Source organism: Fukomys damarensis, unplaced genomic scaffold (assembly GCF_012274545.1).
Source record: "Fukomys damarensis isolate Sample0158 unplaced genomic scaffold, DMR_v1.0_HiC HiC_scaffold_17, whole genome shotgun sequence".
In the NCBI taxonomy this organism is placed as follows: Eukaryota; Metazoa; Chordata; class Mammalia; order Rodentia; family Bathyergidae; genus Fukomys; species Fukomys damarensis.
The window spans coordinates 22,715,528-22,727,673 of NW_022900929.1; the positions used below are offsets into that span (position 1 = coordinate 22,715,528).

The 12,146-nt window shown below is 45.3% G+C and overlaps 1 protein-coding gene across 1 annotated transcript in view; it reads left to right on the forward strand.

Moving 5' to 3' along the window:
• The window catches only part of Galnt17 (polypeptide N-acetylgalactosaminyltransferase 17), a 466,429-nt gene that overhangs the window by 345,754 nt on the left and 108,529 nt on the right, over positions 1-12,146 (forward strand). Inside the window, exon 6 of the mRNA XM_033765278.1 lies at positions 11,142-11,259. Coding sequence (XP_033621169.1) covers positions 11,142-11,259 — 118 coding nt within the window. The remainder of the gene's footprint in view (positions 1-11,141; positions 11,260-12,146) is intronic.

The window sequence follows — 12,146 nt, forward strand, 5'->3', positions numbered from 1 at the left end:
TTCAGCATCTTGACTCCTGATGTCATCTACATCCTGTAGATGTTAGATGACCTGTTTGAAAATTGCTTATCAAATTAATTTGGAACCTAGGATCATATTATTTACTATCAATGAAAAATTTTGCTTGCTTCGCCAGGAGTGTGGGAGTGCTAGTTGACCAGGATTCCATTAATTAAAATTCAAGGTTTGACTTTCTCTAGGATATCTAGCGCAGGGGTCCCCAATCCCAGAGTCCTGGATTGACACCAGTTCATATTAGAAGCCAGGCCATAGAGCAGGAGGTGAGCCATGGGCAAGTTACTGAAGTTTCATCTGTATTTACAGCCACTCCCATCACTCGGAAATCAGCACTTCCTGTTAGGGGCTCCACTTCCTTTCGGTAGGTGGGGTGCTAGATTCTTGGACCCTACTATTAACTGCACAGGTGCAAGATCTAGAGCTTGTACTTCTTTGACTCATTCCACCATACCTACTTCCCTCCAGGGAAAATTGTCTTGCAGGAAATCAGTGCCCGGTGCCAAAAAGACTGGGACTGCTGATGTAGAGCAAATGTAGTGGACTTAGCACAAGCTTGGGTTATAGTTATTCTTCAGGACAGAGCTTCAGTGTCTTAACCAAAAATGAGAGTAGGTTGCCAGGGACCCCATTACAGGCAACAAAACTCAACTTTTAACCTCTGGGATTTTTTTGTGATTATTGTTTGTTGGTGCTGAGGATTGAACCCAGGAGCTCATACAAGCCAAGCATGCTTTCTGCCACTGAGCTGGATCCCAACCCTCAGCTTTGTGGGGATGCCAGCAACCCAGCTCAGCCTCTTAGCCTCTACTTCTGAACTAGAGCACCCAAACCCAGTGCTGCTTGTCTTTCTATCTCTTTGCTCAGTATAAGCCAGATCTCAGTTCAGTTGTTTCCATTTTGTTCATCTGTAACAGTTTCATTAAGATTTTTTAAAAATTTCCCTTTAGTTGTTTTAGCTGTAGAATTGGTCTAAGTCGCATAATCTTACATTCTTAGGGGCAGAAATCATTATTCATTTCTTAGGCTGTATCCCTAAGAGTAGAATTTCAAGGACTAAAGCATGTCTGTCTTTAAGATTCATGAGACAGATCACCAGATTACTTTCTACAAAAGTGTTTTTCTTATGTGAATCCTTTATTCCTTCTTTTTCCCCTAGTTTTCTATGAGTATCTTAAAGACTGCTCTTCTACATACTCCAAAACCTCTAGTGCATTTTCAATTTTAGTCAGATATTTTAAAAAATGACTTTATTTCTTCGTAGCTGAATTCAAGTTACTCTCTAGTTCTCATTTTTACTGATGATGGAAAAGAAAACTAAAGTTTTTTGTTTCAAGGCAGTTCAGTTTCTTCCAATTGAAAACTCCGTCTCTTTCAGGGCAAATGCTCTGTTAAGTCAGGATTTAAACATGCTGTTCTTTCTAAAGGCTGCTCTTCCCCTGGAATATTCTCCTTCTGCATCTTCCCATTTCCAGTACCCAGCACCTGGGGGAAACGGAGAAGCTCTCATGACCATTACCAACTTGTCTCAGATGCCCTGATCTTAAGAGTTCTGTCCCCTCTGTATTAACAGTTGACTCTGTGGTCCTGAGTCCCAGGTACGATATCCATTCATCTTTGCCCTCTTGTCTTCCCATTCCTTTTATGAGCCTGTTCAGTATTTTGTCACCCCCTCCCCTAGGGCACACAGCAATTTAAGGATTTCCAGCAAGCCAGGAGCTGCCTGTGGGCATGGAGAATATTAGTTTAAGTCTTCTTTCTGCCTGAACATCACTCTACCATTTCTGTTCATCTGTCTGGGGCAAGACGTATGCCTTTCCCAGAGTGCTGGACCGGAAGCAAAGGATCCCTTTCTTTTTCCTTCTTGTCCTCAGTCTATTTGTACTTCTCCCTGTGCTCCTTTGTTTGATGAGTAGTAGTGCTGGCCTGAAACTGCTGGGAGAAGGTTTCCCTTATATCTGTCTCCTCTGCCCTCAACCCAGGAAGAATTATCCCAGAAACATCCCATAAGCCAATGGTTCTCAACCCAGGTTGAATTTGAGATTCAGATGTGAATGTAGACCCATTGCTTCAGAGTTTCTTGGAGTGTGCTTGGGCATAGGTCTTTTTTTTTTTCTTTTTTTTGTACCAGGGATCGAACTTGAGACCTTGCGCTTGTGAGGCAGGTGGTGAAACCACTGAGCTAAATCCCTGGCCTTACAGGTCATTTTTTAAAAGTTCCCCTCATGAATTTAAGGTTTGCCAGCCTTGAAACCCACAGTCTTGTCGCAGCCTCCATCCTCTGACTTCACCAGGAGATCATCCTTGATATTTAAAGGGAAGATTTGAGAATCTAGAAATGCTTCTCTCTCTTGGGTCCCTGGCTCCTGCGCTTGAAATCTTGGTTAGCTTTAACTGTCGGTTTTATAGTCACAGTGAAGAAGTCATTTCCTCCTTTCAGCCCAGCTCTGACAGTCTCTTTCTGTCTAAGGGCTGCCTCTTGGTGGCACAGCAAATCCAGATTTTAAAAGCCCACTTGTAATAATTCAAAATAAATTACTATATTGCTTTATTTGACCACTTGCTTAAAACTATCTACTATGAATGCAGCCATTAAATAAGCAAGGCCATCAGTTTGGGCCCCAAAAACAGTTGCTGTCATTACATGGTCCTTGGATGAATCCTGTGGGTCACTGATGAGGAATGTTTTTACGAAGCAGATTTGTAATTCCAGCACTCTGGGATGCCAATTTCCATTCATAGCACACCAAACAGAAGTTGTTCTACATCAGTCCTGGAAGTTGGGGGCTGGGGGGATTAACCCCTTTTACAAGTGAGAAGGAAGATCCCCTCTCCTCCCTGTCTCTCTCCACCTGAGTCCTCCTCCGTCCTTTTGAAAGTGACCTTTTTACAGGTTGCCTGGTACCATGTTGTTCTACATTGAATCTGCCCACCTCTCTCTTGGGTTCCATGGTCTAGAAGAGAGATCAATCACGTTTATTTATTTATTTATTTAATTTTGTTTGCTTGTTTGTTTTTTGAGACAGTGTCTCACCATGTAGTTGAGACTGACCTGGAACTCACTACGTAGCCCAGGCTGGCCTCGAACTCACAGCAATCCCCCTGCCTCAGCCTCCTGAGTGCTGGGATTACAGGTGTGTGCCACCACGCCCAGCGATCACATTTTTTAGATCAATACCACCTAGAAAATATTTCAGAATTTCTGAGCCAAGAGACGAAATCAAGAATATTATGTAGGTTCTTACAAATAAGCAGACTCATTAGCACAAATATTTGTGGACAAAATCCAAAAAGTAGTAATAGTGATTATAATTTTATAATCCAGATCTGCTAATGTGAATGATTAAATTTTTGTTGTAAGGTACAACATTTTACTTCTTTGAGGCAAAAGGTTAGTGTTTGTATCATGAAATCAGTTATAAATATTCCTGTGTGAAAGATGTTCATAACTCTCCTGCCAGACAAAAGCAGGCAATGGTCTACTCTAGATCTTTCCTCTTTTCCTCATCCAAAAACATTCACTCAGTCATGTCTCCATCACATAAGATAGCTAACCAGACTTTAAAAATTTTATGTATGTGTGTGTGTGTGTGTGTGTGTGTGTGTGTATAATATGAAATGTTGATGGCTAGTAATGGCTTTATGTATCACCACTTCTTAAGAAACTTTATGCTTTTAAAAAATACTCTTCAAAAGATCATTTGCAAATCAGTTTCTCAAAGCCTAAAGAAAACGTGATTAGCCAAGACCAAAAGTGTTATCCTGAGATAATTGCTTCCAGGAGACTTCTTACTAGAAAGTTTCAAGAGGGTCTTTGTTTCAATAAAACAAGCCCAGGCAAAATCAATCAGCCAGGAAATACATTTGGAACTGGCAACTTCCATTCCCACTGGCATCTTCTGCATCTGTGAAAAATCACACTCCAGAGAGATGAGCATTTCCTTTATCCTCAGAAAGGAAAGGCTCTTAATACCCAGACAGTTCGCTTCCCAATCTGGAGAAAGTTGTTTCAGCGTGAATTATCCTCCCAGCAACAGAAGTGAAAGTGCTACCTCCATTGAACAGAAAGCACTGGCCTTTGGGTCCTATTTTCTTGTGAGCTATTTGTGTGCTGGATACAGCGTTTTATTTTTTTAAAAGGCAGGGGTACTTACCCTTTTGGTATTTATATGTATTGCAGAGGTAAATGGAACTCTGGGTATTAAATTACTGTACTGTGCACCAGTTGAGAATTCTATTGAAGTCAGCCAACTCCTTCTCCAAAATTATATTTTTAGTGTTTAGCAGCTGCAAGTTCCCAGAAATCTTCAAAGTGGGACCACTTATTCCACCCAGTGAGAAAGCTCTTAGCTGCTGCCAGTTTTAGATGATCTGCTTGGAAGCAGTAGGGTACCAGGAGGGGTGTGGAGGCAGACGCCACAGGGTTGCTCCTGGCTCCACGCTTGATTTGCATGCTTCTGTGCTTGGCCAGGTCATGTTCCCTCTGCTATAGTTTCGATCTTAAATGTCCCCCAAGGGCCCATGTGTTCGTCCTCAGGCTGCTGCTTTTGGGAGGTGGTGGCATCTTTAAGAGGTGGGACCTCATGAGAATTCTATAGGTCATTGGGGGCATGGCCTTGAAGGGGACTGTGGGATCTGAGTCCCTTTCCTCTTTCTCATTTTTCTCCCTGGCCATCAAATAAGCAGTTTTATTCCACCACGTGCTCCTTGCCACTGCTTTCCAGCATACCCCACCCCCCACCCCCAAAGCCTAAAGGCAGTGGTCCACCTGAGCATAGCTTGGGACCTTTTAAACCATGAGCCAAAATAAATCTTCTGTATTTATGATTTGATAGTTTCAGGTGTTTGTAATAGTCAGGACGCTGACTAATGCCATCTTGGAGCCTCGATTTCCTCAGCCATAAAATGGGCCAATAATATCCACCAGTAGGGCTGCTTTGGGGGTTGGTGATAATTATGAATTATCCTAATGCAGTGCCCAGTGAACGGTACCTCTGCCCTCACTGAGAAGCTCCCCCTGATTCTCCCCTCTCTCACCCTTACCTGTCTGTTGGTCCCCTTCGCATACTGGATTTGTATCCACATCAGGACCTATTTTCTAGGAGATGGTATCAAAGGATTCGTGGTGCATGATGCTGTCACAAAATGCACCAAAACAAATGAATTTGGGTTAACCAAGACATCTTTGCCAAAGAAGTTGACATACAGTACTCCCTGTGTATCTGAGATGGATTAGTTCTGGGCCTCCACAGTTGCTCAAATCCACAGATATTCAAGACATTTATATAACTGATATAATATTTGTATATAGCCTGTGCACCTCCTACCCTATTTTTTAATTCACTTCTAGATGACTTGTAATACCTAATGCAAGGTACATGCTACACAGACAATTGTACTATATTGTTTAGGGAATAGTGATAAGGGAAAAAAAAGTCTGTTCAATACAGTCACAATTATTTCCTCAAATATTTTTAATCTACAGTTAGTGGAATCCATGGACACAAAACCTGTGAACTACCAAAATACCCAGTGCCAATTATCCCTTGAGAACAAGTTTTCAGAAATTCATAGGAGGGCAATTCTAGGAACGGTGTTGAGTTTTGAACACTTTTCTTGCATATGGGCCTTTGAATGGGAAACTAGCCTAGTTGTTGGCTGAAGCCAAGCTAAGACCAAAGAAAAGGGCAAATGTTTGATTTGAGCTCAGAGAAAAGCAGTGAGTTCTGATGAGAAAGGCCAGGTAGAATCATGAGAAAAGGAAATAAGCGCATGATACCTGGATCAAAACCATCAGCGTGTTACAAATTTGGAGACCTGGCCACCCGGGAACAAAAGCAGAGGGGCTACTGGGTTCTAGGAGAAAAGAGGTAAGAGGTAAGAAGTGCTTAAAAACAAGAGGCAAACACCAGCGCCAAAGGTGGGGACCAAGACATTTAATTGCACAGTGCCAAGTGGGCATCTGGACAGGAGTGTGTAATGGAAGAGAGGAGGGAGGGCCCAGCAGAAGATCCTTCTCTGCAGGCATTTCCTGCTCATACGTAGGCAATGGGTCAGCAGAGCCTCCAACTTCTAACTCCTTTCCCCAACACCTCCAGAGCCTGTTCTTATATACCAATATCCTCACCCGTGAGGCATAACTCGGGCCACAACAGCTTTACCCACAAACTATTTTTACTAAAACAACAACAACAACAACAACAAAAGAGTATCTACTTGTCTGCTAGGATGGTATCCCGAGTTTTTATATCTGTGAGTGCTCAGGGCTTAGTCTAACAAAGGCTTGCTGGATTGCCTCCTCCTTGCTAATTGCATCAAGGAAAGGATGGATGTTCTGGACCCATGCTCAGAACCTTTCTCTTGCAAATGCTGGCAAGGCCTCTGAACTGAGCATTAGATTCCAAGGGAGGAGCAGCTACATCTCTGACCTTGACAAATGTAGTTGTGGGGCTTGGTGAGGTTGAAAGGGGAATCAAAGGCACCTGCGGTAAGCACAGCTGTTTGGAGGAAGCTGGCTCCAGGAAGACAGTGTCTGGAAATAAATGGGTGTGTCAGCCCCTAGAATGATCAGGTCCAGAGAGGACCTGAGCATTGTTTTGGGGAAGGGTCTTACTGGGTGAGAATCGTGGATAACAAGAGGAGGCGGTGAACCTTCTCAAGTGAAGGGATCTGTCTCTGCTCAGAGCACACAGGATGTGTAGCAGCACAGAAGTCAAGCAAGGAGACCCAGAAACAAGTAAATGGGACCATGTGGTGTGGACATACTCTTTAGTGTGCTGAGCTTGGTGGGAGGTGGTGGTGCTGTTTTGTTTTGAAGTGCTGGGGATTGAATCCAGGGCCTTTGCATTGAGTTACATCCCCAGCCCTTTTTATTTTTTATTTAGAGGCAGGGTCTCACTAAGTTGCCCAGGCGGGGCTGCAACTTGCCTGGCTCAGCCTCCCTGAGTGCTAGGGTTACAGGAGTGTGTGTCAGCACAGCCCCCAGCTTGTATGCTGCTTCCTTAGAGAATAGGAGGGAAGATCATCAGCTGAAAGCGAGGCGGGAAGAGGAGATGCTGGAGTTTTGGGCAGGGAGAGAAGGGGGCAGCTTGGAGCTTGAAGAGTAATCAAAGGGCAGTACTAGAGACTCAAGACCTTGCACTCAGAGTGAAATCAGCCCACGTGCTGTGTTTCTGCAGCTCCGTCCAGCTGTGCACAGCGGGTGAGGAGTGGGTAGAGCATCTCATTTGCCAATCACTGGGGTTTTTCCAACTGAGAACAAAGAGATGGTGACACCAGGGCACCATTACAACTCCAGACCATGGCTTTGAGCTGGGCAAGGCCACTGTCAGGGGCCGGGGCCAGTGCATGAGAAGTCCCAGTGGGGTAGGAGGGGCAGATGTATAAATGGGAGCGAGCTGAACAGACAGGGCAGGGCAGGCCAGGCAGACTGGAGTGCTTCTGGCTAGAGAGGACAGTTGAGCTTTGGTTTTCTGCTTTTGCTGAGGTGTATATTGGATAAGAGCATGCGATTCTGTTTTCGTCATATAAATTAACTTTTTTTTTTTTTTTAAAGGAAGATGTTGACTTCAAAGGGCAGGAAGGATTGGGTGGATGGAGGTGATCTCACAGAGGATGATTCGGGAGAAGGAAGACGGACAGTGGGACATATTTCGGGAATGCTGAATGGTCCAAGTGGCTGGGCCGTGGCTGGAAAGGAACTGGGAAGGGGGAGTGAGGAGAAGACAGTGAACTTTGGAGACTAGGGAGCCATCTAGGGACCTTGGACAGAGATTCTCCGTGTCACCTATGAAAGCGGAAGCATTGTAACTGGGATTGCTGCACATCTCTAGGGATTCCTGGGGTGCCACCCCCTCTCCACTGACTCCCTCATCCTCTGCCCACTCCTGCCCCGTCCCAGCTGGAACTCTTGTGTGAGTCGCAAATATGTTGGGTAACAGGAACAAAAAAGTGATTATTTTTCATTTCTTTTCTTCTCCTGTGTAATAGAGCCATTAGGCTTCGGCAGATCCATTAATATGATTATCACTTTTGCATGATTTTGAATTGAAATGTTTGCACTAATGGTGGTAGTCACGATTGAGTTTGAAGGATGAGGCTATATGCACACATCCAAAATCGCGCCAGCCCCAAAGTGCCATCGACTACGGCTCGCTCGGTTGGGCAGGTGGTGAGGTTGCTGCTGTAGAGAGGAAACGGGGCCAGGCTTGGCCCTGGGTTTACTGATTAAAAGGACAAGGCTCACTAACCTGCCACAGATTACAGCGCATCCCAGCATGGATTACAGCAGGTGGTGGCTTCCTGCCGGAGATCTCCCAGACAGGGGACAGTGGTGGTTGCTCTTTGTCAGTGTGGGCAGGTGGCTGGAGAGTTCCAGGCATCACCCGCTGAGCACCAGCCATACTGTCTGGCCAAGCCCTGGGTGAGGATGTCTTTTAACCACTTAAGGGGCATGATCAAACTATGCTGTGAATGTTTGCATTTCAAAAATGTGTTACAGCTTGCCCTGAATGCCCTCAAAATCCTTCCCCTTACTTGGAAAACATTCATCCCATCTTTCTTGCCACTTTCTAAAGCAGTTCTGCACTCTCGTTTCATGAGCATTTTTTACAAAGTGCAATAAAAAGTACAGTGAATACATGCAGCTGCATGCCCTCCGAGAAAAAGGCAGGTTGAGAAAGTGTAATGTGCCTCTTCATTCACCTTCTGGCACCATGCAACTTGTGGCTCTTCCCCAAAGTCAAAATGATGGTGAAAGGTAAATGGTTTTCATCAGTTCTGAGCATGGAGACGACCACGACAGTGCAATTAAGGACACTCATGAAAGAGGACTTCCAGAACTGCCACAGAAGGTGGCACAAATAATGGGATGAGTGTGTTCAAAGTGACAGAGAGGATTTTGAAGCAGATTCATGGCAGTGTGCCTCTCTTTTTTTGTTGTTGTTTTCTTTTTGATACCAGGGTCGAACTCAGGACCTTGCGCTTGCGAGGCAGGCAGCAGCACCACTGAGCTACATCCCCAGCATTGGCGTCTCCACACAGTTTTGGGTTTTTTTTTTTTAATCACACCATGGAGTCTCCACACAGTTCATCCATGCAGCTCCCGCACTGTGGGGAAAGCCCAGACTCTGGTGTGATGGGACCATGTCCTTCTAGTTCTGATCAAAGTGATAGGCCACCTACTAGGGACTTATGTTGGACCTGCTTTCTGCCTCTCCTCCCTTAGTTCCTGTCTGGTTATTCTTGACCCTGGAGTAGATTTTGACAGTGTCCTTCAGTAGATCTTGGCACATGACACCAACAGCAAAAATTAGCAGTTTGTCCCACAGCCTCCTACCCTAGTTTCTGGTTGGTGGCCTCTCATGGGCCCTTGCAGCCTGGCCAGCTAACCTGTGCTGGTCTTGTTTCAATAAGGAGGCCTGAGGTGACCTCACCATTGTACTGTGAGAAATCCTGGGCACGCTCAGATAGAGCCTGGTCCAAGACACCAAGTGGAGCAATCGTCCATAGAGAGGGGCTGAGGGAAAGTCACTCTGCGACATTGTCTCCTTAACACCATAGCCAAGAAGTATCATCCCAGGTACATGAAAATATCAGACTGCTTCTCAGGGAAGATGTTACACACTGAGCAACCTGAGAAGGATCTGGAAGGAAGAAAAGCCCCGAAGTGATGAGATTTGGGTCCAGTCCTCCCCTCTTGTCTTCCTTCCCACCTCTTCTGCTTCCCTCCCGCTCCCTCTTTAGCATTTGCTCTTCCTCTCTGCCCCTCATCTTTCCTCCCTCCCTTTCCTCTGCTTTCTCCTCCCTCTGCAGAGTCTTGCTGTCTCCTTGTTCCCTGAGGCTTCCCGGAGAGCCTTCCCACCAGGCACTCTCCCCCAGATCTTCTCACTCCTTCCTTTCTTCCTCTGGGCTTCGCAGGTCCCTGTCCTGTGTTACATGACACTGGCTCCATGAACTACACAGACAGACTTCAGGGATGACCTCTGTGCTTGTGGGGAGGGACCTGGTAGGCAAACGTAGAGTAGGCTGTGAGGGATGGTTCTGGTTTGAACACAAACCCTGAGTCCCACCTCTGTAAATCAGACTCTGGGACTCTGGAGAGAGAGCGAGAGAGAGGGAGAGCGAGAGCGAGAGAGAGAGAGAGAGAGAGAGAGGGAGAGAGAGGGAGAGAGAGAGAGAGGCAGTGTGGGTGTGGGTGTGGTACTGCAGGGTTGAACCTAGGGCCTTTGACATGAGCCACATCTCCAGACCTTTTTTATTTTGAGTCAAGTTCTCACTAAGTCACTAAATTGCTCAAGTTGGGCTCAGACTTGCAATCTTCCTGCCTCAGCTTCCCAGAGGGCTGGGATTACAAGTATGTACCACCATACCTGGCTTAAATCTGTGTTTTCTAAGAAGCAATGGGAATGTTGCTGATGCAGACAGACTTGGACCTGACTCAGGAAACCATCTTTTTTCTGCCCATGGAGCTGCATCAAAAGCGATTCCTTCATGTGTGGCTGACTCCTCCCAGTGATGTTCACTTCCTTGCATGCCCCTGAGAGATTAGAAAACACTGTCTTGGAGCAGGTCCAAAGCGTACATGCACATCAGTGGCAACCACTGCAAGACTGTCCATGGAACTCCATGATGTTACCCTGGTGCGGTGAGAACTCACACTTCCCATGAATGTAGACATCATGACCCAGCCCTCATCCAGTCAGTGAAGGAGCCAGGTTAGCCCTACATATTTCAGCTTCTCTAATTTTTATGCTGCTAAAAGATTGGGAGTACCTGTAATCCCAGCACTCAGGAGGCTGAGGCAGGAGGATCACTGTGAGTTCAAGATCAGCCTGTGCTACACAATGAGTTCCAGGTCAGTCTGAACTATATAGTGAGACCCTGTCTCAAAAAGCAAAAAACAAAAAACAAAACAAAACAAAAAAAGATATGAGAGTGTAGAAATAGAAGGCTTTCAGGGCCTGATGTGACTTTTCTGGAGAAAATCACCCTCCAGAAGGGCCTCTGCTGCTGACACTCGAATGAGCTTAAATTTCTCTCTCTCTCCTCTCTCTCTCTCTCTCTCTCTCTCTCTCTCTCTCTCTCTCTCCCTCTCTCTCTCTCTCTCATCTCTCTCTCTCCCACAGAACACCTGCCATGATTGGCTGCTCCTTTGTGGTCAACAGGAAGTTCTTCGGTGAAATTGGTCTTCTGGACCCTGGGATGGATGTCTATGGAGGAGAAAATATCGAGCTTGGAATAAAGGTTTGTGAAATGGTGTCTCATCCTTTTGATTTATTTGTGTTAGTGAGCCAGGCTGCTTAGTCATCTTTGAAGTGTATTTGAAGTTCCTTGGAGCTGATGAATGACAGATTCATTAGCCCACCCCACTCCTGGGGAGGTGTTTAAGCAAAATTGTCACTTCTTAGATGGCGGGAGCTGGGTTTTGCCTAAAGATTGACTAATTTGTTTCATTCCTTGGTGATTCACTCTGGATGTTCCCTTCTGGATATTCACCAGAGAGTTTTGTTTTCCTTGCATCCAATTATGTTCTCTCCTTCAATTTTCTTAAAATGAAGTGGTCTCCTTGAATTACTAATTCTGTCCTGGGTGCTTTGGTGGTTTGTGTTCATGATAGATTTATAAGATGTCTGAGGAGGAAAGCCTCATACTCTGGGCATCCCTCATTTTTCAGACATGTTTCTGGCTGGTGCAGAAAGAGGAGGGAGCAGAATGAGCCCAATACTGGGCTTCCAGCTGAGATCAACTGAGTCCAGCTTCAGTGGCATATATCTTCTGTTCTGGATTCTATTTACTATTTTATTTGCGAAAATAATTCCACTGATTAAAAAAAATTGGAAACCTCTGGTACATTCCAACCTCTCCATTGGGTTCTAAAGACAAGAGGACACATTTGGTACTTAGTGACAAAGATTCTCTAGTGGACCAAACTTTGGTTGAGCACCAGAACATTTCTCCTAGGCCCGTCTTTGTACTTTCTGGTAGAATCTAGTTTTAGCAAGAACCTGCTAAGTAGGTTTAGCAAGAACCCTACATCCTCGATGTCTGACCACTGTCCACAACTGATCAGGTTCCTAACCCTCCACCTTCTATCCCCATGTGATATTTGATCCTTCTACACCATCTCTAGG